Source organism: Excalfactoria chinensis, chromosome 3 (genome assembly GCF_039878825.1).
Source record: "Excalfactoria chinensis isolate bCotChi1 chromosome 3, bCotChi1.hap2, whole genome shotgun sequence".
Classification (NCBI taxonomy): Eukaryota; Metazoa; Chordata; class Aves; order Galliformes; family Phasianidae; genus Excalfactoria; species Excalfactoria chinensis.
In genome coordinates this window covers 60,926,807-60,949,874 of record NC_092827.1, presented here as the reverse complement: position 1 = coordinate 60,949,874, position 23,068 = coordinate 60,926,807, and the positions used below count along the sequence as shown (strand labels likewise).

Below are 23,068 nucleotides of genomic sequence, written 5' to 3'. Positions count from 1 at the left end.
AGCTTTTTCAGTTGTTGTTTCACCCTCTTTTAAGTTGTTGCATTGTTCACATAATCACACCCTATTACATAGTTGTTCTTCTGACTTGTCTGCAGCTTGCACGTAATATACTAGCTATGCTTTTGTTATGTACCCTTTCATACAATCTCCACAATGGTCAGTAAAGCCTCAGGTCAAAAGAGGTCACTTGGTCACTGAATTTCTTTGCCAGTTCTCAGGTGTTGATGCTGGAGCTTGTCAGTAGCATGGGTACTCTAATGTTTGGTTCCCAGTAGCAGTACTACTATTCATAGCTTCCCTTATCCATCTTAACTGGTACTTTGGCCCATTTACAATCAACTTGATTCAAGTCATGATCAGTGATAAAAAGAAATTTTCTAGTAGGTTATTTTTAAAATTGTGGTTTCTGTTTCCTGCTGTCATTGCTACTTTTCAAAGTAACCAAAACTCATTTCACAGTTCAGTTTAATTGAATGTTTATGTTTATACAAGAATACAAACTGATTGTGTTCACATGGAATAAAAACTAGATTGTTCAGGACACTAAGAGAGTTTATAAGGAACATATCTCAACACTTATTGTACATACTGTTTAGTACTTATTTTATGTACTCTCTATCAGCAGTAATATTTATCTAGAACACTTACTACACAGGTTGGTATTTTAGAGTAAACAACATTCCATCTCTGAATATTCTGCTGATTGTGAACCAGTTTTCAAATTAAAGTGATTTTAAAACTGGAATTTACCATTGAAAGCTGTCAGCATCACTTGTCAACCACACAATTCATACTATGGCAGTGTTGATGCTTATCCAAAACAATGTCCACTCACAGTGTGATTTTTAAGAAAACTGCAGTGAGCCAGGTGGAAAATTCCTGGAACAAATCTCAAATTTCAGGCACTAATATTTCATGTAATGCAATGGTGCCATCTGGAGTTAACTTTGTGTTAAAGCTGATTTATTGTGTCAACAACATTTTTCTGCTTTGTGTTATCTTTTACCAGTCTTTTAAGGTAATCTCCCTCTAGAAGGCTCATATTACTCACTGGCATTGTAAGTAATTGTTAAGAAAATTTTGGTAGAAATTAAGTTTTCCAGTAATTGATTTGTATTTTTTCTTTATTAATGTTCATCATTTTCTTTCTTCCTAATCCTTTAATACTGCTGTTTGACAGTATCTGTAAGAAGAACTGTCGGCAAAAGTGATTTCGTGACTAATATTTAATCACAATTATGGTATATGACATCTCATGAAATGCTTTATTAAATAACACTTTGCATAAACAAAAAATTAAAAAGGCATTAACCAAGAAATGAGCAAGATAGCTCATTTAGTTCCTGTCATTTCATCTGTTTCCATGTTATTTATTTAATAACTTTTCAATATAAGTAAGTCTAGAACATCAAAATTTTACAATTCAGTTATAAAATCTCTATAGAAGCCAAAATTTGTAGTATCCCTTTACACAGATTGTCTTTGTCTCCTAATATGTTATGACAATGTGAAATTAAATGGAAAGCCTTTTATATAATGATATTTTAACTTCAGATAATGCCATCGGTATTTATTTTATATTTGTATTTCTTTTGGAGATGTTTTATTATTTCTAGTACCTGTGGAGACTGCTTTGATTTTTGTTTTCATTCTTTATTTTCTATTTTGGTTGCACTGAATGAATTTAAACATAGCAATTTTGTACCATTGTATGTTACTGAGGTAGCATAAGGAGTTAGGAATGTAATGTATACATAAACATGTATATAATGTATTATATGATATATGTACGTATATATGTGCATTACAAATTTGCTTGTATATCTTTCAAATTTACCATATAGCACTGACATTGCGTATCTGATCCAAATACCATTAAAGCCAGCGAAATATCTTCAGTGGACTTTTGATCAAAACAAGCAGCACAGTCATCTTTCCTCAGCGGAAAGAAATAAGAAACACAACATTAAGTGAAAGATACCTTGTTATTATCTTCAGATTCATTTCCTCTTTTTTCCAAGAGAAATTGCCTGATTGATTGCACTGATCAAATCCCATTTTTCAGCATTTGTTTTAATGTTTCAAGCAGCATGAAGGTGAAGGGAAACAGAGATTTCAGACTCTGATCTTTAATCTTGGACTGTCCACCTTGTTTCATTTGCTGTGTTCCTATGCTATTAAAGCTGTTTACTATTGCAGGCTTTACTTATTCTTTTTTATTTTTATAACAAGAACATGGCATAAAAAAAAACTGTTAATAGTTCTTACCACCTAAGACAGTGAAGAATGGAAGTGTTATGTATGTTAGTTCCCAGCTATTCAATTCAACAAAGATCATACATTCAGCATATGATTAAGTACTGATTAAGTAATTAATCTAAAAATTCCCAGGTAGGTACGCATTGAGTCTTAAATATGTTTTGTTGCCTTAATATCCTTCCTTTTTTGGATTTTTGTTTGTGTGTGTGTGTTCTGCTCTTCAGTCTTTCAGGCTTACAGGTACATGAGGCAATGAGAACACTGACTTTACTTACTTTGAGCTTCTCACCTTTATGACAGAGATTGTGTAAGAGAATTAAGAATCAGATTGCTAGCTACAGAATATCTGCCTCCTCTTTGGATTGACTTATACACAGAACAATAGAGCAGTTACTGTTAAGCATGTACCACTCTAAACCAATAATTAAGTCCCAGGTAAAATGCTGTTAAGGACAAGTAAAGCTGTTGCAATATGTCTACTTCCATAAGCCTGCTTTTAAAAGCTTTATTGTCTCCAGATTCTTTCTTGCTTCAACAGTTAACACTGGCATAGTACTTAACAGTGTCAACTAATTACATAAGACTTTTCTTTTTCTTTCCTGTGGCTGTTTTGTGCTGTTATGTTCCATCCTGGATTTATTTACATGGGTAAATATACTTATGGATGGCAATGGTATCTTCTAATTCATCGCGCATCGTAACTATGTTGTGAACAGCACATGGGGAAAAGCAAGTGGAGCACAGTTTTCTCCTAAAGCCCAGTCATTCTGAAGGACAAAGGTCTGCAAGTATTTCCAAATCAACCAAAAAAATGAAAGATAAAGCAACTGAGAAGACAGAAAGGGAGAAGTCCAATAAAGAAAGAGGATCGCTTATATCTCTTGTATCTCAACCTGAATTTGAGGTGAGAACAAATCTAAAAACTTCGATTTGCTGAATGTACTAAGTGTAAAAGCATGTGCATGTCTGCAAATTAGAATTACTAGCTCTTTTAGTATATTCCCTGTGTTTCTCTATGCCCTGCTTCATCACCTTCATGTTCTGTACCTAAGGATAACTGAATGTCACATGCAAAAGACCTGTATCCTGCATTAGAGATGTGCTCATTTCTTAGCTTAAGTGTAAAGCAACCACTGAGTGTTTCTTTTGGATGTCTATTTTCTGCCTCTAGTGAAGGTTTGTTAAATTCCATTAATTTGCCATATTGATGTCCAGTTGGAGTCAGTTGTACTGGTTTTCACACAATCATCAGAGAAATAAAATAGGTCTTTCCTGTCTTATATGTTATAATTTAATGAGCTTGTAAAAATGTAGCGGCATAAAAATTGATATTTACTTGCCTACCGCTCTGTGGTAGGATGATCTGATTGTGATGTGGTTGACCAGCTTTCAAAGGAGTAATTGACTTTATGGATTGCAAAGAGATTAATGGAAGGCAAATAAACTTACAGGTCCTCATGGTTTTTTTTTGTTTTTCCTGCATCATGGGAAGTAGTTGAAGAAGAGGGCACTTCCATAAAGTTTTTCATGAAGAAATCTCTACTGTACTGTTTTGTTGACTAAGTTGTTAAACAACCAGCTTCTCTATGATTCCTATCCACAGCTAATTATGCAGATTTCAGGAACAGTGCTTTAACCTGTCTTGCAGAGCAGTCAGAATGGCTGTATTTGAGAAAGCTGGCCATGTAAATGCAACTTTAGGCTGTGTCAGATTTCTGCCTTCAGCTCCAGTGATGGTCTGTGCTACAGGTGCTGGGATGATAGATTGCAAGAGTTCTACAGTCTGTTTCTAAAACAGAAACAAGTTTCAAGAGGATACTTACTGCCTGCATGTTAGGAATACTCTTGTTTTTCTCCTCAAATCAAAGCTGAGCAACTCATCCCTTCTTCTAAACCTTGGGCTTCAAGCTTCTAGAGATACTACAGTTTCCAAAAGCATGTACAGCACAATACTTCAATTTTTGGCCAGGCAGCAGGACAGTCTCCTACCCTTTGAGGACTACTTGCATCCTATGATTCTGGAGAAGCCACACCTCAAAGTAGTTTACAGAATTTTGAAAATGAATGGAAAGAACCTGATGTTAGAGAAGAGAGAGCAAGATGTATCTCTACACAAAAATTCTGGTTAAAATTAATAAGACTTCTGGTAAGAAAAAAAAAGAAAAGGAATTGGAAGTAAGGAAAGGGGAAAAAAAAAAAAAAAAGCTTGACAGAGAGATAACTGCATGAATAAAATTGTTGCAAATACTCTTATTCAGACTGTTGAGAAGGGCTTGGAGTGCAGAGAATGCTGTGTAGGATAGGGAGGTGGGAGAAAAGAATACAAAAGACCTCAAAGTTTGGAATATTACAAAGTATTTTTCCTTTCCTTTCCATTGGCAGTAAGTTTTTGTTTAGTAATGCATGTCAAATTCTATCAGTGTATAATGTCTACCAGTTATGAAAATCACCAGGGTACAGAGCATCATCTTACATAGTGGTCATAGATAAATACCAATAATTATGTCCATGGTACTTTCACTTTCAGCAAGATGCTATAAACAAACCATACTGGATTTTACGTCTTGTTAGTGAGCAGAGTGAGACAGAAGTTCTGGAAGTGAAGAAAGACACACAGCGAGAAGATGAGATCAAAGCCATGAAGCAAGCATGGGAGTCTGCAGAGCCAGGAAGAGCTGTCAAGGTAATCAGAGTGCAATCTGCGTGGTAATGTGTCTTCACAAGTTGCAAGAGCTGTTGTGATAACAGAGCAGTTTTCACAACAGAGAAATGAGTTCGTATGACTCCTCTCTTCACCATTTTGTGGATGTCAGGGAATTTTACACGGCCTAAATAATCAAAAGTGCTGATGTGCATGACTCGTGGGCAGGAATCCACATTGTCTACTTTAGACTTTTTGAGATCACTGAGACTTTAAGTGAACAGAAAAAGTGTTTCTCTTTACAACACCCACTACCTCTACACAACTGCAAAGCTGTCACTTGTGGCAAGCCGAAGATTATGAGAGTATAATAAATACACCTTTATAAATGTGACAGAAAGATAAACTGACACCTGGTCACATCATCAATCTAATTGTCTCCTACATCCAGAATTCCCAAGTTGCGGGTACCCGTGAGCCTGTATACACTGCTCTGTATGAATTCACTGTTTTAGAGAAGCAATACTAGTTCAAATGTGTCAAATACAGGTTGGCTCCTTTGGCACAACAGTGTTAAAGGTATCTACCTCTTAGAAGTGAAACCTCAGTCATAGGTCTTCCCTAGCTCCACTTGCAGATTTTCTCATTTCTTTTCAGCATATCCAAAGTTAATAAAATGTTCCAACATTAATTTATACATTCTGATCTAAGAAGAGATGTTTTACTCTGCAGATTTGGTTGGCTGTGCTGAGACTGAAAATATTCAGCTTCCTGAAGATGAGCTGGAAATGTCTCCCCTTTGATGTGCACGGTCCCTCTAGAATAGTGGTTCTACCACCACTGCCTTTTATTTACTCTGAAAATCAACTTAATTACAGCTAAAGGTTTCCATTTTAGTAGCCTTTTAGGTCCATAATACTATTCCAAAGCAGTTGCTAAGAAAATTTTGGCTACTTCATGTAATACAATGAAAAAAGGTTTAACCTCAGGATCTGCTGTTCTAAGTAGCTTCCCTTCTCTGTTCCTACTGATCAGCACCCCACACTCCTGATTACCCTGGGAACTGGTTCCCTGGTTCCAGGTGCTGTTCTGACAATCTGAACCCTTAAGAGAAAGCCCAGTGAGCCCAAATCACCATCTGAAAGGACAAGCAGAGTGGTGGTGTTTGTATTTAAGCATCAGAAGCAATTGAGCCTGAAAGGGTTTTCGTCCATAGCTCCCATTCTTCAGGAGGAGGTCCAAGTCATTAGGCTGCAGGAACTCCTTGGAGGAAGTGCTAGATCCCTAAGGAGATGCAGTGAGAGGAGTTCTGAACCTCTGTTCATCTATGAGGGAACAGACCCTACTTTCAGATTTTCATTTTTTTTAAATCCAATGATTATTTTAAATTACTGAGAGATAAAGCATTCTCCAGTATTTCACAATGATCTTTAATGTATGTATTCCAAACTCTGGTAATGGGAACCTTTGCGTTCTTTCTAATTCCTGCCCCAGGTAGAGTTGCATACTGTGTGTTGGTGCTGGGTTTGTTACTGACAGCATCGTTTTATCATTTGGGATACTTACTATATATTGCTGGTATGCACTGAGAAGACTCCAGGTGTTGCCTGCTTTTCATTTTACTCAGCTATCATTTCACCAAGGTTTACCTACAGGTTCTTATTCACATACTCAGAACACAATTTAAGTTAGATAAACTTTAAATACTAGTGACAATTTACTTCTCCTCTACACAGCACATTAAAACTAAACAAACAAAAGTTCCAGAATGTTAAGGATGATCAATGTTAACAGGTCATTATTTCAGAAAATATATATATACTGCAGTGATGATTTGAATATGACTGACACAAAGCACAGCCCTCTTGTGTTTATCATTTTGTTTTTTCTTCTATTTGTTGTCTCACTGATGCTGTTCATGTTGTTTGAAGTGATGTTTCCATAGATCATAGAATCATGGATCCAACCACTCAAATATACTCACTAGCGATAATAAAGTAGCATCATATCTCAGCATGCACTAGGTTCAAAGATTTACTGTCCCATTGATCACTTATAGATTCCTACTTCAGAAAATGTTTAAGATAAAAGTATCCAATTAAAAATTTGATCTGTAGGCTTTTCAGGAACGCGTGCAGTTTATCAATAAGTGTGTTGCAAGAGATTCCGAGGGGCCCATAGCTGGGATGGACATTGCCAGTTTATCATCCATAGCAGAAGACAGAGGTAAGGGTATAACTTTCTGCATGTTGTCTTCCTTCTGAGCATAATTTTAAAATACAAAGGGATATTAATTACTTCCAAAAAAATAAAAAATAAATTGTCTATGATAACTCCTACTATGAGTTCTCAAATACAGTGCATATATATCACAACCAGTGTTTTAATGTGAAATTAAATAGGATTTAAAGCATTCTGCATAAGTCATTCAGTTCCTTAACAATCTGCAATACTGTTAGGAAATGGAGAGAGCAGCCTCAATAATGGTGTCCAAATCCACAATCACATGCTTAGTCTCTGTCTTCTTTATACCTTCTGTTTTAGTTGCTGCATTGCTCCAGCCTCAGACACAGATACAACCTCATTACCCTTGTAGGCTGCTAAGTTACCCTTTAGCCAAGTTCAGGCAGTCCTTTCACACTAGAATTCCAACTCCAAATTAAGCTGACGTTTCTGGAACTTCAATGGGAAACACTCCTTCAATTTCAAATTTGGAAGCAGTGGTCATTAGTATAGAAATATCTTTTAATGGATTTATAAATATTTCAATCGATTTCTACAATAAATAGAGTAATAAGAGTTTTTATGGAACAAACTACTGCAGACATCATTAAGTCTCACCAGATTTCACAGGCTTGTCTGATGTGGCCAAGTGAACCGGAAGACAGAAGTGCTGGAATGATCACAACACAGTTCAGCTCAGTGGCATGCTTAATATCAAACGTGTCACTGTATTTGGAGAAGTCTACATTAAAACCACCCATGTGGTTAAATCATTCTAAGACAGAAGACTGACCATTTTCAATATTCATGGGAGCTTTCTTTTGGAGATTGGCATTTCCCAAACAAAACATATGCCCAAAAGAGGATATAATTTTTTTGAATTGTAGACCGGATTGATCTGATTTTTATAGATTTTTTTGTTGTTGTTTATAAAAGAATGTGATTCCTTGCTGATTAAAATTTATTCCTTAGGCATTTAAAGTTGATAAGTCTTACTCCCTCATGTGTTGTTCTGATTTATCTAAAGTACATATACAAACTTCACTGTAGCAGTAATGAAAATGTAGTTGGGTTTTTTTTCAGCATCTTTGATTCTATCATAATTGTTAGAAGTAAAAAGCATGTCCAATCCATGTTCTCATTTAGAAAGATATTTTGCTGAGCCTAAAGAGAAAAACATCTTTATTACAATTGTTACAAGATGTACCCTCTGAATAATAACTGAATAATCAATTGAATCTGTTTTGTGGTAGATTCTTTTTCTCTTACTGCAGAAAAGACAGCATCACAAACAGCAATTGACTCAAGCTTACCAATGGAGCAAATAAAGTGGGAGCCTATAGATCTTAGTCCTTATATGAGGTAACCTGTATCAAGGAAAAATTAATGCCTGTTAAATATCAAATTGAAATGTGACTAAAGGTTTCAATATATAAGAATTAGTAAATGCAGTATAAACAATTGTACCTTCATATTTGGGTATAGTATAATAGATGTGAATTTAGACTTTGTCCTTCACATGTCATTGGCATAAGCAATAATACTGTCACATTCTTGTTAATTTTTTTTGTGAAAATCCTGCTCTGTGTTTTGTCTATCCTTTATGCTGTATACATAGAATCATATTGTAATGAGTGTGTGTAGATGGCATCCTGATCGTTTTTCACCTTGATTTACCTGACATCGGTGTTTTTTAAAATCTAAGCTTTCCTATATCCTGTTATAATTTATGCCCTTCCTTTAAGATTACACACATTAAAGGAGTTGTTTTTCTGTAATGAAAATGCAACATAAAATCCTTAATTAAATGCATATGCAGCCAAATATGTTTATTTCAGTGGTTATCTTGCATATGAATTTTGTCATTATATGATGCTAGATTCTGATAAGGTATTTAAAAAATGCAATTTAGTTAATAGCTGAAGAAAAAATATATATTACTCATTCAAAATAAATACTTCCTTTATTGTATGTGTCAGGATGAACCAATCTACCTCATATACATATACCTGCATGTTTGCTGTGCTGCAGACAGAACCCAGTTCATGCTTAAGTCCACCTGTATTCAGTGTGCTATTTATGCAACTCACTCAATCTTAAAAGACTTTGGAACATGCTGAAAAATTCCCCAAGTTCAGCTTTTAATTTAAAGGGAAAATGGTGTTATATTGAAATTAATAACACTAAAAATTAGAAAATATGGCAAAATATCTTCCATAGGCTCGAGTTTTAGAAGGATTTAATTTGTCATCAGCTCCTCCACTGTTCCACGAGTCATTTGAGTCAAATTACGGCAATATATTATCCTCTTAACTGCCATTATGCCCATGGAAAAAAATACATTTGTCTCAGTGCTAAATTGTAATATCAAAAACTTCCTGAACTAAGATATTTCTTGCAAATTAAAAATAAGTGTCACATGTAGGAGTTTTTCATATGCTCAGAGATGAGTGTGATTTTACCAATACTTTAAAGTAAACATTCAAGTATACAAAGACTTGGCCTCAGCGTTGTACTCCCTCACCTGTGTTATGTAGAAGATGAGGAAAAGTGATCCCTTAATCACATTGAACTGTACAATGGTTACTTGGCTTGATATAAATCAAATATATGCATGTACGTACTAAGCAAAATGTAAACCGTCTGAAAATGTACTTGAAATGAGACAAATACCTTTCTGCTTCCTTCAGAAAAACAATGCCTGAACCTGTGCTAAGAAATGATTCTATAATTCAGCAGCAAGAGAAATGCAAACTGGAAAAAATTAACCAGTTTAGGCAACTAAGAGAATTGACTTTGAAACAAAGAGAAATGGATCAACGTGCCAGAGCTTTGTTGAAGAAAAATGTACTTGAAATGTATGATAATCTGCAGGTGAGTTTCCCAGATTACATTCCAGTAACTGTGCCTGTCATATCCACCACTATCATGAATATCCTGGTCAACAATTCTTTGATATTTGATATTTGTATCCAGTATCAATAATTAGAATCCACATACACCCTGCTTCATTTGTAATACTTAGCTATAAGTCCAAAAGGAGCCATAGTCCTCTAGGAGAGACTAACTGATTGCAAATCCTTTATAAGAACGTGTCCAACTTTTCAGATGTTGTTGCGATTTTGGATGCCTAACATATGTTATTGTGGCAAATATTTCTAAAGTAATTCCTCAGTTCTTTCTAGAAAACGCTGACACATATCTGTGTCCCTGTGAGAAATCAATAAAAATGCATGACCAGCTCCAAAGGAAAGGAGATGTGCCTTACCTGTACTTATACCGTCAGACAGTGAAATGCAACCTAAATGATGCAGTTGCTTGTGATGAAAGAGATTCATGTGTTAGAGTGAGGATGATGCTTTTTGTTTCTGCCAACCTAGGCATCGTTAGATGAAATGCGAGGCAGAGTTCACAGCATTCGGGAAGCATACAGAAGCGAGTTGGTACAGGCTGAACTCAGAAGACGTGAAGAGCAGGCAGCTCAAGAAGCAATGCTGCAAACAGAGCAAGAAAAGAAAATCCAAGATGCGGTCCAAAAAAAGCAAGGGAAAGGTTTAGGGAAAAGCAGTAAGAAGAGCTGCAAAAGTTAACTTAGCTGTTTGGGAAATAAAATTTATACGCCAAGCTTAAAGAAACTAATTGCTATTTTCCAATGTTGGTGTCAAGTGTATCTCATTATACCTGTGCTTCGTTCTACCAAAAAAAAGCAAAAAAAGATCTAGTATTCTAACACAGTATTTGATATCTTGCTGCTCATAAGTGGTACTCATCGCTATTTACTTTTGTATGTATTACTGGAAATAAAATTTTGCATCAGTATTGCATTCAGTTTTCTCCCATAATCATGCTTTTATCCTGTTTTTTTGTTTGTTTGTTTGTTTGTTTGTTTTTCTAGTCAATCAAACAGCCAGAATTGAAACAGTGAATGTAACCTGTCAGTTTTTTAAGTCATTAATTAAATAGTAGCATTCCACATATCTCATATGCAGTCATTGGAAGGCTTCCCAAAGCCTGCTTTAATAGACACAAACTATCCCTGTACCATAGTATTTGTTCTCTTTCACATCTGGCATCATTCTGATAAGTGATTTTGAATCTCACAGTAACTCTTTGTAGTGGCAGACTCATGGCACAATCATTCAAGGCTTCTCTAATGCTTCCTGAAATCCTGTTTCCCAAGCTTTATTTTTCCCCACAGCATCTTTGAAAGAAGTGATTGCTCAGCTGAAACTTAAAAATGGATCTTAAAAGTAGAACCTGTACATGAATGGACAATCACAGGCTTTCTGCATGAAGGATAATATACTTCTGCTCAGAATTCTTAAACTTTTCAGTACTGTCATCAAGCACAAAAAATACATGTGCAGTAGCTGGCACTCTGTAGTCAGAGAAAATGATTAAAGCTCTTACAACACTGAAAACTCTTCCTAGACCAGACGGAGCTGTTATAAATGGCTTAAAGAACTCTCTGTCTTTGTAGTCACATGCAGAAGTCTGGGAAGTTAGACTGCCTACATGTCGTATATGTACAATATGTCCATTCTGTTATCTAGGCAACATGGGAGATTGTGAGTCACCTATTAAACACGAATCACAAGAAATGTTACCCTTTGCATCCTGGCCACTGATAGCAGGTAGCCATCACATTTGGAACTAGCCTTTCTTCTGAACTGTAATGACATACCAGAGGTTCTGCTTCTGCTGGTCTTGTTCACCTCCGTTTTATTAGAACCTCACTGCTTGACTTGAACTTGACTTGAACTTGACTCATTTCTCTTATCAGTCTGTGATGTCTGTTCTTTGTACACCGCCACACCTACATGCCTGCTGTGATGCCTCTTCCTTCATTTGGCCTCCTTCCTCACATGAAACATAAACTAAACTCACTGGATTGTTTTTGTGTTTGCAAATAAGGGACTGAAACCAGACTCCTAAAACTGCACTGATGATTTTTATTTCAAAGAGCAGGAGCTAGGTTTTGCTTTGACCCATACAGGCTGCAAATAAAAAGCCTGTCAGTCTTGTGCTATAATTGCTTTGACTTTGTCCTCTCTATTTTGGAATATGGGCTATACTGCTTCGTAATATTCCAACTTGTTTCCATGGCAATAGCACGTGTTGGTTGTCTTCTTATGTGAATCTCTAATGAGCTTCTGTAGAGGAAGATCAAGCTGAAGTTCTGTTCTTGATGTCACTGCAAGTGCTATAATGACATTCTGTTGTAAAAATCAGTCCAATTCCAGAAGCCAGCATAACTGACATCTAAATGTCAAAAAATGCAGCTAATAACCTGCATGATCACAACAGTTATAAACTGACTTGAACTCAGACACAGTGTACCCAGACCTACGTTAACAAATCTAGTTCTCCTGTTATGCACAATTCTAAGCTTCATGATTTCCTTATTATAAAGAATAACATGGCATAGTCAGAATCTGCTGTGTCTCTGTTGGCTTATTTGTCTATTCAATGATGTGGATATGGTGAGGCAGTGAGTTACAGTCACACCGTTTGATTGCATGTACTATGAAGCATGCATTGCTTTAAGAAAAGCACAGTTGTGGTTTTATTAAATCCCTGTGAACATTCCAGAAAAACAAACAAAAGCCAACAACAACAAAATATTCACATATTTTGTAGTGGAGCCAGGAAGACATTTGGCCTTCTTAAGATTGTGCCACAGAATTCATATACATTGGACCCTGAAACAGGCAATGAATGGAATTTCTAAAAGCTCAGTTTTACATCAATGCAACAACTTACATTGTACGCTATAATGCAGGTTAAGTCGGTGGGTAGATGTGAACAAAAATTACAACAAAATTTACCTGTATTCCAAAGAAACTCTTTGGAATAACATAAGCCATCATGTTTAGCACTTTACTGTAAGAAAGACAAGTAAAAAATATTAGGTGTGTATAAAATGAGATATATTTTTGCCTCTCATTTTTAGTCTAGGTTGCCCAAAAGTTGAATTGTGCATACACAAGGATAAAGCACTTTTGTCCGTTTACCCTCTGGAGTAAGACTGCTTTTAAGTACCACAGTTTTGTGAAACTTAATCAATCAGCCCTTATATCGATGGAACTTTTTGCCTGTATTCAGTGCAGTGGTTCACATTCTATTTTTACAGATGGTACTTCTAAGAAATATGCCATATTTCATCAGATATTTACATTTCCCCTAGTGTATGGAAACTGCTGAGTCAGGGCCTGAATAACTGATTGAGCACCTGAGTAGAGGACCCGGTGGCCAGGAGGACAGGTGAAGGCAATTCTGCTGTGTGCCTGGAAGGGGTGGAGACTGGCTGCACCTCTCTTAGATCTCATTTAAGGGCTGACTGCCACTGGGGAAGGATCTCTGGTTGGACATTCCCTCTTTGTGGAGTTTTCCCTGTGAACTTAGATCTTTGGAGATGGGTGAGTACTTTTCCTTTGTGATGCCTTTCTGTTGCTTTAGCCCTTTTATTATTACATTTTAGGTATTGCTGTTCCACTGCGTTGATCTTTCTGATTGTTACACCTAGATTTCCTGTAACAAAAGCTCAGGAATATGGGCGGTTGCTGTTGTTTATACTGTCCTCAACCTTCAGTGCCAGATTCAATAGAGGCATAAGAACAAGCTTTAAATTATTTTCTTCTTATTGAGCAGAGTGCTTCAGCAAGAGGCTGAAACATGGGGTCAAGGCCTTTACAGCATTGAGGTGTGATTGCTTGATCTTTCTGGATGATTTTCTTTTTGGCAGTGTAGTAGAGGAATGGCTATATGGAACCATCCTTTGCCATCTATCTGGGTTCAAGACACAGAAGAGGGGAGGGAGCTTGGTTTGTTTGCTTTTGTTTCTTGTTAACAGCTTCCTTCTAATGTTACTCAGAAAAAAATGTCCCTTAAAAATTGGAAGTTCGTTACTCATTCAGCTTTTGTTCAAGACAGTCTGTATGTGAAGAATAGCCCAGATACTTACACTGATCTCTAAATGTTGCAGTTGATGTGTTTAATGACTTGGAGAATCATGTACTTCTCTTTTGAAATGCCAGGTGCTACTCCTGAAGAAGGGTATGGCAATAGGTTCCTTCAGCACCTGCAGCTCATGAACCAACACAAAACTTCTCCCAGTCTCTGTTTAAAAAGCTGCTGGACAGGCTTTTAGCACCCAAGGGTTGCACAAGAAGAAGCAGTTTGAGGAGTCATTACAGTGGTGTGTGGATAGCAGTGCAGACTGAGAGCCATGATGAGCTCAGAGCGGAGGGCAACACTGGAAATATTTCATAGTTATTCTTTGTGGTTGGCTTTAATTTTGATAAGACAATCAGTGATTCTTCAGTGCAGGCTGCACATTCATAAAGGGGTTTGCTTCATCTTTGAAGAGGTAAAACAAAAAGGAATTGTTTGCTGTATTCATTCTTGATATCACGTTCTCCTCCATGTGATGTATAGCCATCATACAGAGAAAAACATTCAAGAACTTCCATGCAGCAGGAGTTCTGGGAAGTTTCAGAGGGTACTGCAAATGCTATGGATGAATGAAAACCCCTCAACATGGTGGTGAATAATCCCAGATGATTTCTTCTGTGTTTTCTTGCTTTGCTTCAATGTTTTAAGAAAAATGGTGACATTCAAAAAGTCATTTAGGAACCTGAAAAAGAAATGACTGATTATCAGTCCCTGACTGGTAATTCCTTTTAATGGGGATTAAATCTGTAATGAGTTAATCACTTTCATAACTCTTTGTAGGTGTGTTGTGCTAAGCTTCACTTATTCTCACTGCTTGATCCTTTTCTCTTGACCAGCTATTAGGAACGAGAGAGGATCTTTTTCATTAAAATACATATCTTCAAGTTACTTTATAATGCAAGTAGCTTCATTAATCTTCAAATGACTGGTCCCATCTGCTTTGCTTTAATTTGGCTGGCATTTACACAATGAGTTACAGATGAAAAACCAGACCAAGTCCGTTCCAGGATGCCTCGCTGCTGAGACAAGCAATGTGCTGTGAAATGAGGCTCAGTGCTAAGCTGCCAGTCTGCTCACCCCAGCAATGTGCAATTTACCAGCTATGTAAGGTCTCATTTTAATTCAAGGAAGAGATACAGCATTTATGCACATGCAAAGCAATTCCTCTCCAAAAGGCAAGAAAAGTGTCTAACATATTTTGTCTGGCAGAAAACATAAGAGAATGGCTTTGCATAATCACACAGCAGTTTGCGGAATTAGAGAAATCTCACTTCTGGAGTTCTTCTTTCCACACATCTATTACTTTAATCAGCCCTAACAATGCCTGGGTAACATTTCAATGACTTAACTGTTCTAGTTATTTGAAGAAAATCAAGATGCTATTGTACTTCTCGTCTTAAAGGAGAACAAAGATGGGAAGCAATACAATAGCATGAAGAAAAGATGCTTTGAAGATGTTGCAAGCTGAAATAGAGAAAATAGGCAGGGATGTGCATGTGGTTCAGGTATGACTGATATGACGATTCTTACCTTAGTAAGAATGTGCTTAGAGATGGCAGTTCAGGAGCTAGCAGGTTAACCTGAGACTGAGTAAAGGTGCAGGTCTGAGTGTGGCCAGGACCTGTGAGGCTGGGATGTTGACTCTTTCCTTAAACATGAGTGCCTCTGCCCAGCAGTTATCCTTAAGAGCAAGCACTAACTGGACATTTTTGAGGTGGAAAATATATCAGAAGAAGACATCATCTACAAGCAGTCAAAGCTGTCAGCTGTGGCATCACTAGGACTGCTTCAAACATACAGAAAGTATGAACTACCTAAAGGAAAAAAGAAAAAGATAATCCATTTTTCCTCGTCTCCACTCTGCCTATACTGGTAGCCACCAGTCAGCTCCAGCTTCTCAGTATTTAAGTATTTTTGCATTGTAGCTAGATCTTGAATTGGTCCTGGAGACAGTGGTTGGCAGATGCTAGAACCATTGGTGTTGAACCACCCACCTGAGTAGACAAGAACACCAGAACTTGTACATCAGTGTTGTACACATCCCTTAAAAACACTTCCCTTGGGAAATGAAAAAAGATGAGAGCAGGAATTAGCATAAGCACTGGATTTGTAGTTATCTTCTCTTCAGATACAGAAATGTATCATGAGGTGTGAGCTTCAGCTAATGAAGGAATCAGAAGCTGTTTCCACTTACCTTTGCGTCATCACCTGTCATCACTGAAAATATTTTCCCTTGCTTTTCTATTGTGCCAGTGCCAAAGGTGATTTTCCTAACAGTGCATCTCTCACGCTTACTTAAGTGACTTTCACATAAGCTAATTAGTGGTAGCAGTTTCAGACTCCACCAGTATCTTTACCCCTGGTTTATTTTCTTCCCCATACACATTAGTTTTAATACTGCAGCTGCTATGTTGAAGAAAGAAACTGCTTTGACAACTGATGCTCTGAAATACCATTTATACTTAAACCGTGGATAAATTCAAGTGCTGTTTATGGTGAGGGTATATCTATGTACATATCTGCTTTTTCTTAATGATTCTGATTTATTCACCAGAAACTTGGTAAAGGTAGAGGAGTAAGTACCTCCTTGTCACATCACTTACAAGAGATGGACAGGAAAACAAGTCAAGTTGAGGTATCATTCTATCTCCAGTCTTCTCACTGATCTTAGTGAAAATGAGGAATCTTTTATTTTCCCCCAGAGACCTATCAGCACTTGTGTTGCTATCATCCAGATGATTTAACACACTAAAAAGAGGCTAACGCTGCAAGTCAGGTGTGAGGCATTTTGTCAGGCTGTGTCCTTGCCCAGTGAAATTCAGCTGGAGTTTTGCTAGAGACTGGGGCTTCGCCACTAGGATGCATAAAGATAGAGCACAGAGATACCTGGTTACGCCAATTGCCTTCAGATACAGCAGGACTCCAAGCTGCCTCGTTCCTTTCCCTTTCAAGCTTTCATTGCTGTTTTTGTATTGTCAGATAGGAGAGTAATATGAATAAAGTATAAATTTGAGTCTTTAATTAACTCTTGAAGAAGCCTATAAAATGACTGTGCCCCAGCTGTTCTTTCTCATGTTAGCAGTGATAGTATGGGGGCAATGCAAAACTGGCCAACTCAATCTGGATGCTGAGTCATTCAGCCACTTCTAACAATTCATAATGGTTGTTGTTGCCTGGAGGGTGTTCTAAAATAAGAAGCCTGAATGTGCCGATGCTAACAGGTAATAAATGTTGTGAATAAGGTAATTAAGAGAGCGTTTACCTTACTAAACGATTTGTAGGTTCTTGGGTACTCTGGATGCTGCTGCTTTCCTGCATGAAATCTAAAACCTTGTATCTATGAAACCAAAACATGACAGTTTTACAGTCATTCCGAGGAGCGAAACGCTTTCTGACCACATTCGCTGTTTCCTAGTCCCGGCAAACATCTGACAGCGCTCTCAGTGCTACTTTCCCGAATTGGCGACTTGTCTTCTCCAGCGAGGCTGCAAAAAGCCCACGGCTCGCCAGTACCCTGCTCAGGATGCACCAGCTGCACTTGCGGCGGCGGCTCGGCAGAGGGAGACGTCTCTGTGCCTGCGCCCGCCGGAGCGCCGCTGCGGGTTCCCGTGCGGGCTGCTCTGCTAGGCTGCTGCTGGAGCAACGCCGTGCCACCGCCTCCATCACAGCCGGGCTGAGCCCGAGGCTTTCCGGGCACCTTCCTGCGGGAAGTCGTGACGCAGGCCTGCAGCCCTCCCCTTTGAGCCGGACTGAAAAAGCATTGGGTTTATGCTTGACCCCGACTGTTTTCTGAGGCGCTTCTACTTCTTAGCATTTTACTTACCCCACAGCAAAATATGTACTCAGTTTGGACTCGTGCTATAAGTAAAGTAAGAAATAATAACTGAAAGGCACTGGTCTGCAAAATAACAAAAGCTCAGTGCTTTCAGCTGGGCCTTCAAACCTGCACCTCGCCTTGCCCTACTTTACTTTGTAGGAGAATGAATCTTTGTAAACTGGAGGGATTTTGCATGGCTCTCAGCCCCTCTGTCCATTCAGAGACTGTGTGAGTAACTGCTCTGCAGTCAGTCTCAAACAAATCTCATCCAGCCAGCAACTGAAGCTTTGCTGCCACAACCCCCAGTGAAACACAGTCTGTGTGCAGTTAGTTGCCTTGAGCCTTTGAGTCCTGGAATGGATTTCTCCATTTCTTGCTTTCAGTGCTCGCCCTTGGGCCAGATGATGGCTCTGCCAGCCCTTCTCCTCCAGCAGGGTTGACAATGGCACACAGTATTGATCTCTCTGCAGTACAAGAGGTGCAGCTAAAATACCAATAACTGCTTGCCTCATTCAGTGTAGTACCATAAGCTTCCAAACAGTACAAGTGCTTGTTCAGGAGGCTGAGAGACTTAAATCGTTAGAAATACCTGCTGTCCATTGTGTCTCCTGACATTCGTTGTGCTGTAGCTGCGGCTTGTTTTATTGACTCATTAGAAGGATATAATGCACTGGGGACTCAGGGACTCACAAAAGGTTGGATCTGCTGTCCCATAAATCACCCCTCTAATTTTGTAACACATTACTGTTTCAAATCAGTTACGTAAAGTTAGGTCTTTAACTAAACTGGCTTCATTTTGTGAGGAGCTGAGGAACTCGCTTGAAATTGAGGCACCAAAAATCATGCTACTTTGAACTAACTACTGGGGAGTCTACCCCTGAAAACATGGGCTGCCATCTCTGAGTTCATTGTTCTCCTTTTAGAACACATCCAGGGAATGAATAAGCATAAAAATACTCCAGATAATTTGAGGGTGCTGCTCAGTGGCAGTGAACCTGTCTGTGCCAGTGAGAAACGTGAGCTGAAGGCCCTCACCATGAATGAAGGCATCATACAGGTACCAGCTCTACTGGATGTGCACTTGCTTGGCTGTGGACAGGTTCTTCACTTGGGTCACCAAGTCTATGCTCTGCACCTTGCTAAAAAGGAAAATGGGGAATTGGCATAAGCAAGGGTCAGTTCTCTCTTGCATTAACTCTTGAAAGTTCAGTCATACCAGGGGCCTTGCCCTCGTGTGTAATGTTGTATTGTTAGTCCAGTTCCTGGCTTGGTTTTGGCCCAAGCCAGTGAGTGTTGTGCCAGAGAGTATCCTGGCATGGCTAAGGCATTGGTGTCTGATAGGGACAGTACTCAAAGTACCCGAAGGGACAGTAGACTCTGGGTAGAGTTAACCCATTTGAAGGGAAAGTTGAACTGGATGGATGTAAGCCTTGCTGTTCCATTGGGTTCAGACATGGGGTATTGATGTAAATGTTGTCCATAGTAGCATAACATTAGCATTTTGCTATCTACCCCTTGAAACCTAGGAGGTTTCAAAAGTAATTCTCAACAGAGGGTACATGTTGACCAACAGCTCCTAAAAATCTTAAAATGCTGTAGGCTGAGCAAAGAAAGGAGTAGAGAAATGTTACTTAAGTCCTGAGAATCAAAGGACTGAATCCTCAGATCTGTGAGTTTAGAGACTCAGCCTTCTTCCACAACAAATTATGCCTTCTGGTTCTCCATGGTACCCAACTCCGAAGAAAATTCCCTGATATGCATTTCATTGTATGTCAGGGATTTCTATTTTTGCCAGGAGATGATGACAAGTTTTTTTGTTTGACTGTGGTTAACTCTTTGACTGAAGGGCTTTGTTAACTTTACCAAATTTAATTTCATGGAAGAAAATAGCAGGCTTCTTGGTTGGCTGGTGACCATTAACTTCTGCACTGCTTGTTGACCTTTTAATCTATGAATTTGGTACATTTTAGTATGACATCTATCTTCTTTCAGTGCTTTTCTTAAAAGTTACAGCACTGAAAGCTGCAGCAGACCTCTTAAATTGGTTTCGTTACAAATCTCATCATGCAGCAGAAGTCTGCGCGAGCCTATCACTTTTCAGGGACAAGAAGACCAAGAACTGTCTGATGGGGAACAATCCGTGCAGTCTTCTGCCTACAATAAAATTTTCTTCCCTAGTATGTGGGCAACAAGAATATCATAGAGATTATAAAACAGATTGAAGCTCTCATTGTGTTTAAGATGTAGTATATATTAGGATATGACATTTGTCTAATGATGAGTCTTATGGCTGAGGTGTTAAAAAGGAATTAGTCTGGGAATTTATCCACCAGAAAGCTACTGATGTTAAAAGAAGTGGCCGGATTGACTTTAGAAATCTCCAGTTATAATCCTTACTATAATTATGATCGTGCTTCTCTATAGAGCACAACTGAGACATCTCTTTTGACTCACACCACATTCCTACTGAAGTCAGCAGGAGCTGTGCTTGGGACTGGGCTCCCATAGGCAGTACTGCTTGTCAGGAAGTAAACCAACTGTTCCTGTAAATTGGCTCCCTGATACGGTCTAGTTTCCCCTTTGTATGGTAATAGTGCTAATCACAGCGTTTTCTTTGTTCTACTGCCACAGGAACAAAGTAAAGCCCAAGGGACTGATGGCAGCCTGGAGTATTTTCACACCTGTCCAGCACAGTAGAAGTCTTAACTAGGCTTCTCTGTCTGGTAGAGCCAGGGGCTTGCCGGAGTCTCTTGAGTCCCCATTCAGTAATTCGCTGTCAAGCACAATCTGCTTGCTTATAAATCTTCTCCATATTAGTTTTTGAACGGACAAGTAAAATATCACTAATTGATTTCTTTATCATGATTAGAAGGAAGTAGATTTACTGCAAGACATGTAAACACTCAGGTATATTGTGAAAAGCTTACCTAGGAAAAATCTATCTTCATCTCCCTGCTCATGGCATCACGTACTCAGAAAAACTCAGTGTATCGATTGTGGATGAAGTTGTTAATTGCCTGGCCAGCACTGCAGGCTCCTCCAGGGAGGGGATGTGTTTAGGAAGGAGCTTTTCATTTCTGCAGGAAAAAAAAAAGGGGGGGAGAAATAAAGACTATAACCCAGGGAAAGCCTGGAACAGCAAAATTCATGAGACCATTATTATTCATATTAAGATGTACTATGTGAGAGGAAAATCTTCACATTAGGAAGTTTTTATAAAGGTTAGCTTGCTGACAAATTGCTCCCATTATCCCTATAATCAGTTGCTAAGCTGTAAAAACCATAAATCTCTCCTCTTACAAGCAGAGCAGTGGAAGTGCAATCCCAGGAGATGCTGCGCAGCCCTAACAGCCTCTTCAGATTGACAGGGGGTGAGGAGCTAGTGCTGCTGTCCCTCACTGTGCTTGAATTCTCATGGTATTTGCAGCAGTTAGAGTCTGCACCCTTTTGTTTTCTTGGTATTTATTGGAGCATCAGTGAGCACGCATCTACACTGATTGGTAGGTCAGAAGGATGTGGCCATTTCTTCAAGTGGTTGCAAGCACCCTTAAGGACCATACATTCACTTTGTAGTTTTCTGCCACAGTGAGGGCTGTTTTAATCTGAAGCCATATCACCATTTTAATCTCAGGGTTTGTTTCAACCAGCTGCTCTGTACAAAATCAGCAGCGTCAAATGCTTACAGTCAAGCAGTGAAACAGACTGGAGGTGCGTGAAGCTGGGAGCCTGGGTCATCACCCTGCTCTTCTCAAACTGTTGTGCTTTCTCTGCATGCCACCAGCAGCTTGAGATTTGCATGGTGTGTCAGCAACACAGAGCATGCCAGGTGCTGGTGAGGCATCTGAGGCCAACCACATCCCTGTCTGCTCGTTAGTTTTTCTCCTGACCCCAAAGCCACTGTTATCACAGGATGCATGCTGCAAAGATTTGAGGATCCAATCAAAGCCCTTATAGAAGGGCTCAGGGCATGCTCCATCTTGCTTCAGGCAGTGTTTTGCCTCCCACAGCCGCACAGCATCTTCTGCAAGAGCAGCCTGATGCACTTACGCTACACATGTTTCTTTGTCTTAGGGGTGTGCAAGGGGGAAGAAAACAACCAATAAATGGCACTGAATCCATTTGCAAAGCTGCTGGCATAGCAGAGTGCACAGGGCTCAGACCTGCCAGGGACCCAGGAGCTTCTTGGCAAGCAAAAGGCATTGAAGCACGTGGACCCCCCCACCCTCACCCCATGCCCAAGCACCAAAGGAGGTGGTGACAAAGAGTCACAGGCTCTTGCTGTGTGTCAGCCCATCAGCCTCCCTCCTTCCCTTGCTCAGTGCCATAACCCCACCAGCCTAGCGCTCACTGCCTTGTTTGCCAGCCTGCCTGCGTCAGCAGTAATACAGGAGCTCAGCTGCTCATCATCCCAGCTGATAATGTCTCAGGAGGAATTAGGCAAGGCAAGCTGGCTGGAGGGAGAGGGAGGGTTTGGAGGGAAAGTAATCACAGGCACAGTGATGGGATATAAATGAGATCAGGAAAAAAAAGAATAAACCACCCACAAAAAAATACACCATCTCACAAATGGTATTCTCAGTCTAGGAAGGAGCGTATTTTTAGGAGGATGGTACCACTGCAATGCTGGGTGGGAATAGCAGGTCTCCTATGGACTTTGGCTCAGGGCTACTGTAAGCAAGTTGCCACAAGGAAGATATAATTCAGCTGTGTTACAGTGATGCTCAAGGGGTGGGTTAAGGGGCTGGGCTAGTCTTCTGTCTGTAGATGAGAAGTGGCAAGAGACAGGCAATGCAGGAGAACTGCACAGGCACCATGCAGACTTTCCCTCATCTGAGCCAAAGCAAAGAGCTCTGCTTGTCTGAGGTGCTCTGTCCCACACTGTCCAGCTGAGATTTGAAATGCTTCTTTCCAGTGAGGACACTGCTAATGAGGGCATGACAGCTGCTTGAAACTGGTGATCCTGGTGATGTGAGGAGCAACCCTTGATACTTCCCTGATCAGCAGAGTGAGCAAACAGAGATCTACATCAAAAGAAAACGTACATTAAATCAGTTCCTGTGTTGCTGTAAAGCTCGAATGCAATTTGATTTTTTGATTATTTTTTTTATCCTCTTCAGCATTTTACCTGCTGTTAGAATGAGAGTGACGTTATTCTCCTACTCCTATTTGCTCCC

General features: G+C 39.2%; 1 protein-coding gene across 4 annotated transcripts in view; it reads left to right on the top strand.

Moving 5' to 3' along the window:
• ADGB (androglobin) overlaps window positions 1-10,947 on the top strand; it is a 70,732-nt gene extending 59,785 nt beyond the window's left edge. For 3 of the 4 annotated variants that reach the window (XM_072331308.1, XM_072331307.1, XM_072331305.1), the window contains 6 exons: window positions 2,976-3,163; window positions 4,787-4,942; window positions 7,018-7,126; window positions 8,377-8,485; window positions 9,814-9,997; window positions 10,504-10,947. In XM_072331308.1, the coding sequence (XP_072187409.1) occupies window positions 2,976-3,163; window positions 4,787-4,942; window positions 7,018-7,126; window positions 8,377-8,485; window positions 9,814-9,997; window positions 10,504-10,713 (956 nt within the window). In that variant the 3' untranslated portion in view covers window positions 10,714-10,947. The remainder of the gene's footprint in view (window positions 1-2,975; window positions 3,164-4,786; window positions 4,943-7,017; window positions 7,127-8,376; window positions 8,486-9,813; window positions 9,998-10,503) is intronic. The other variant, XM_072331306.1, reaches the window with a different exon arrangement.
• The last annotated feature ends 12,121 nt before the right edge of the window (window positions 10,948-23,068 follow it).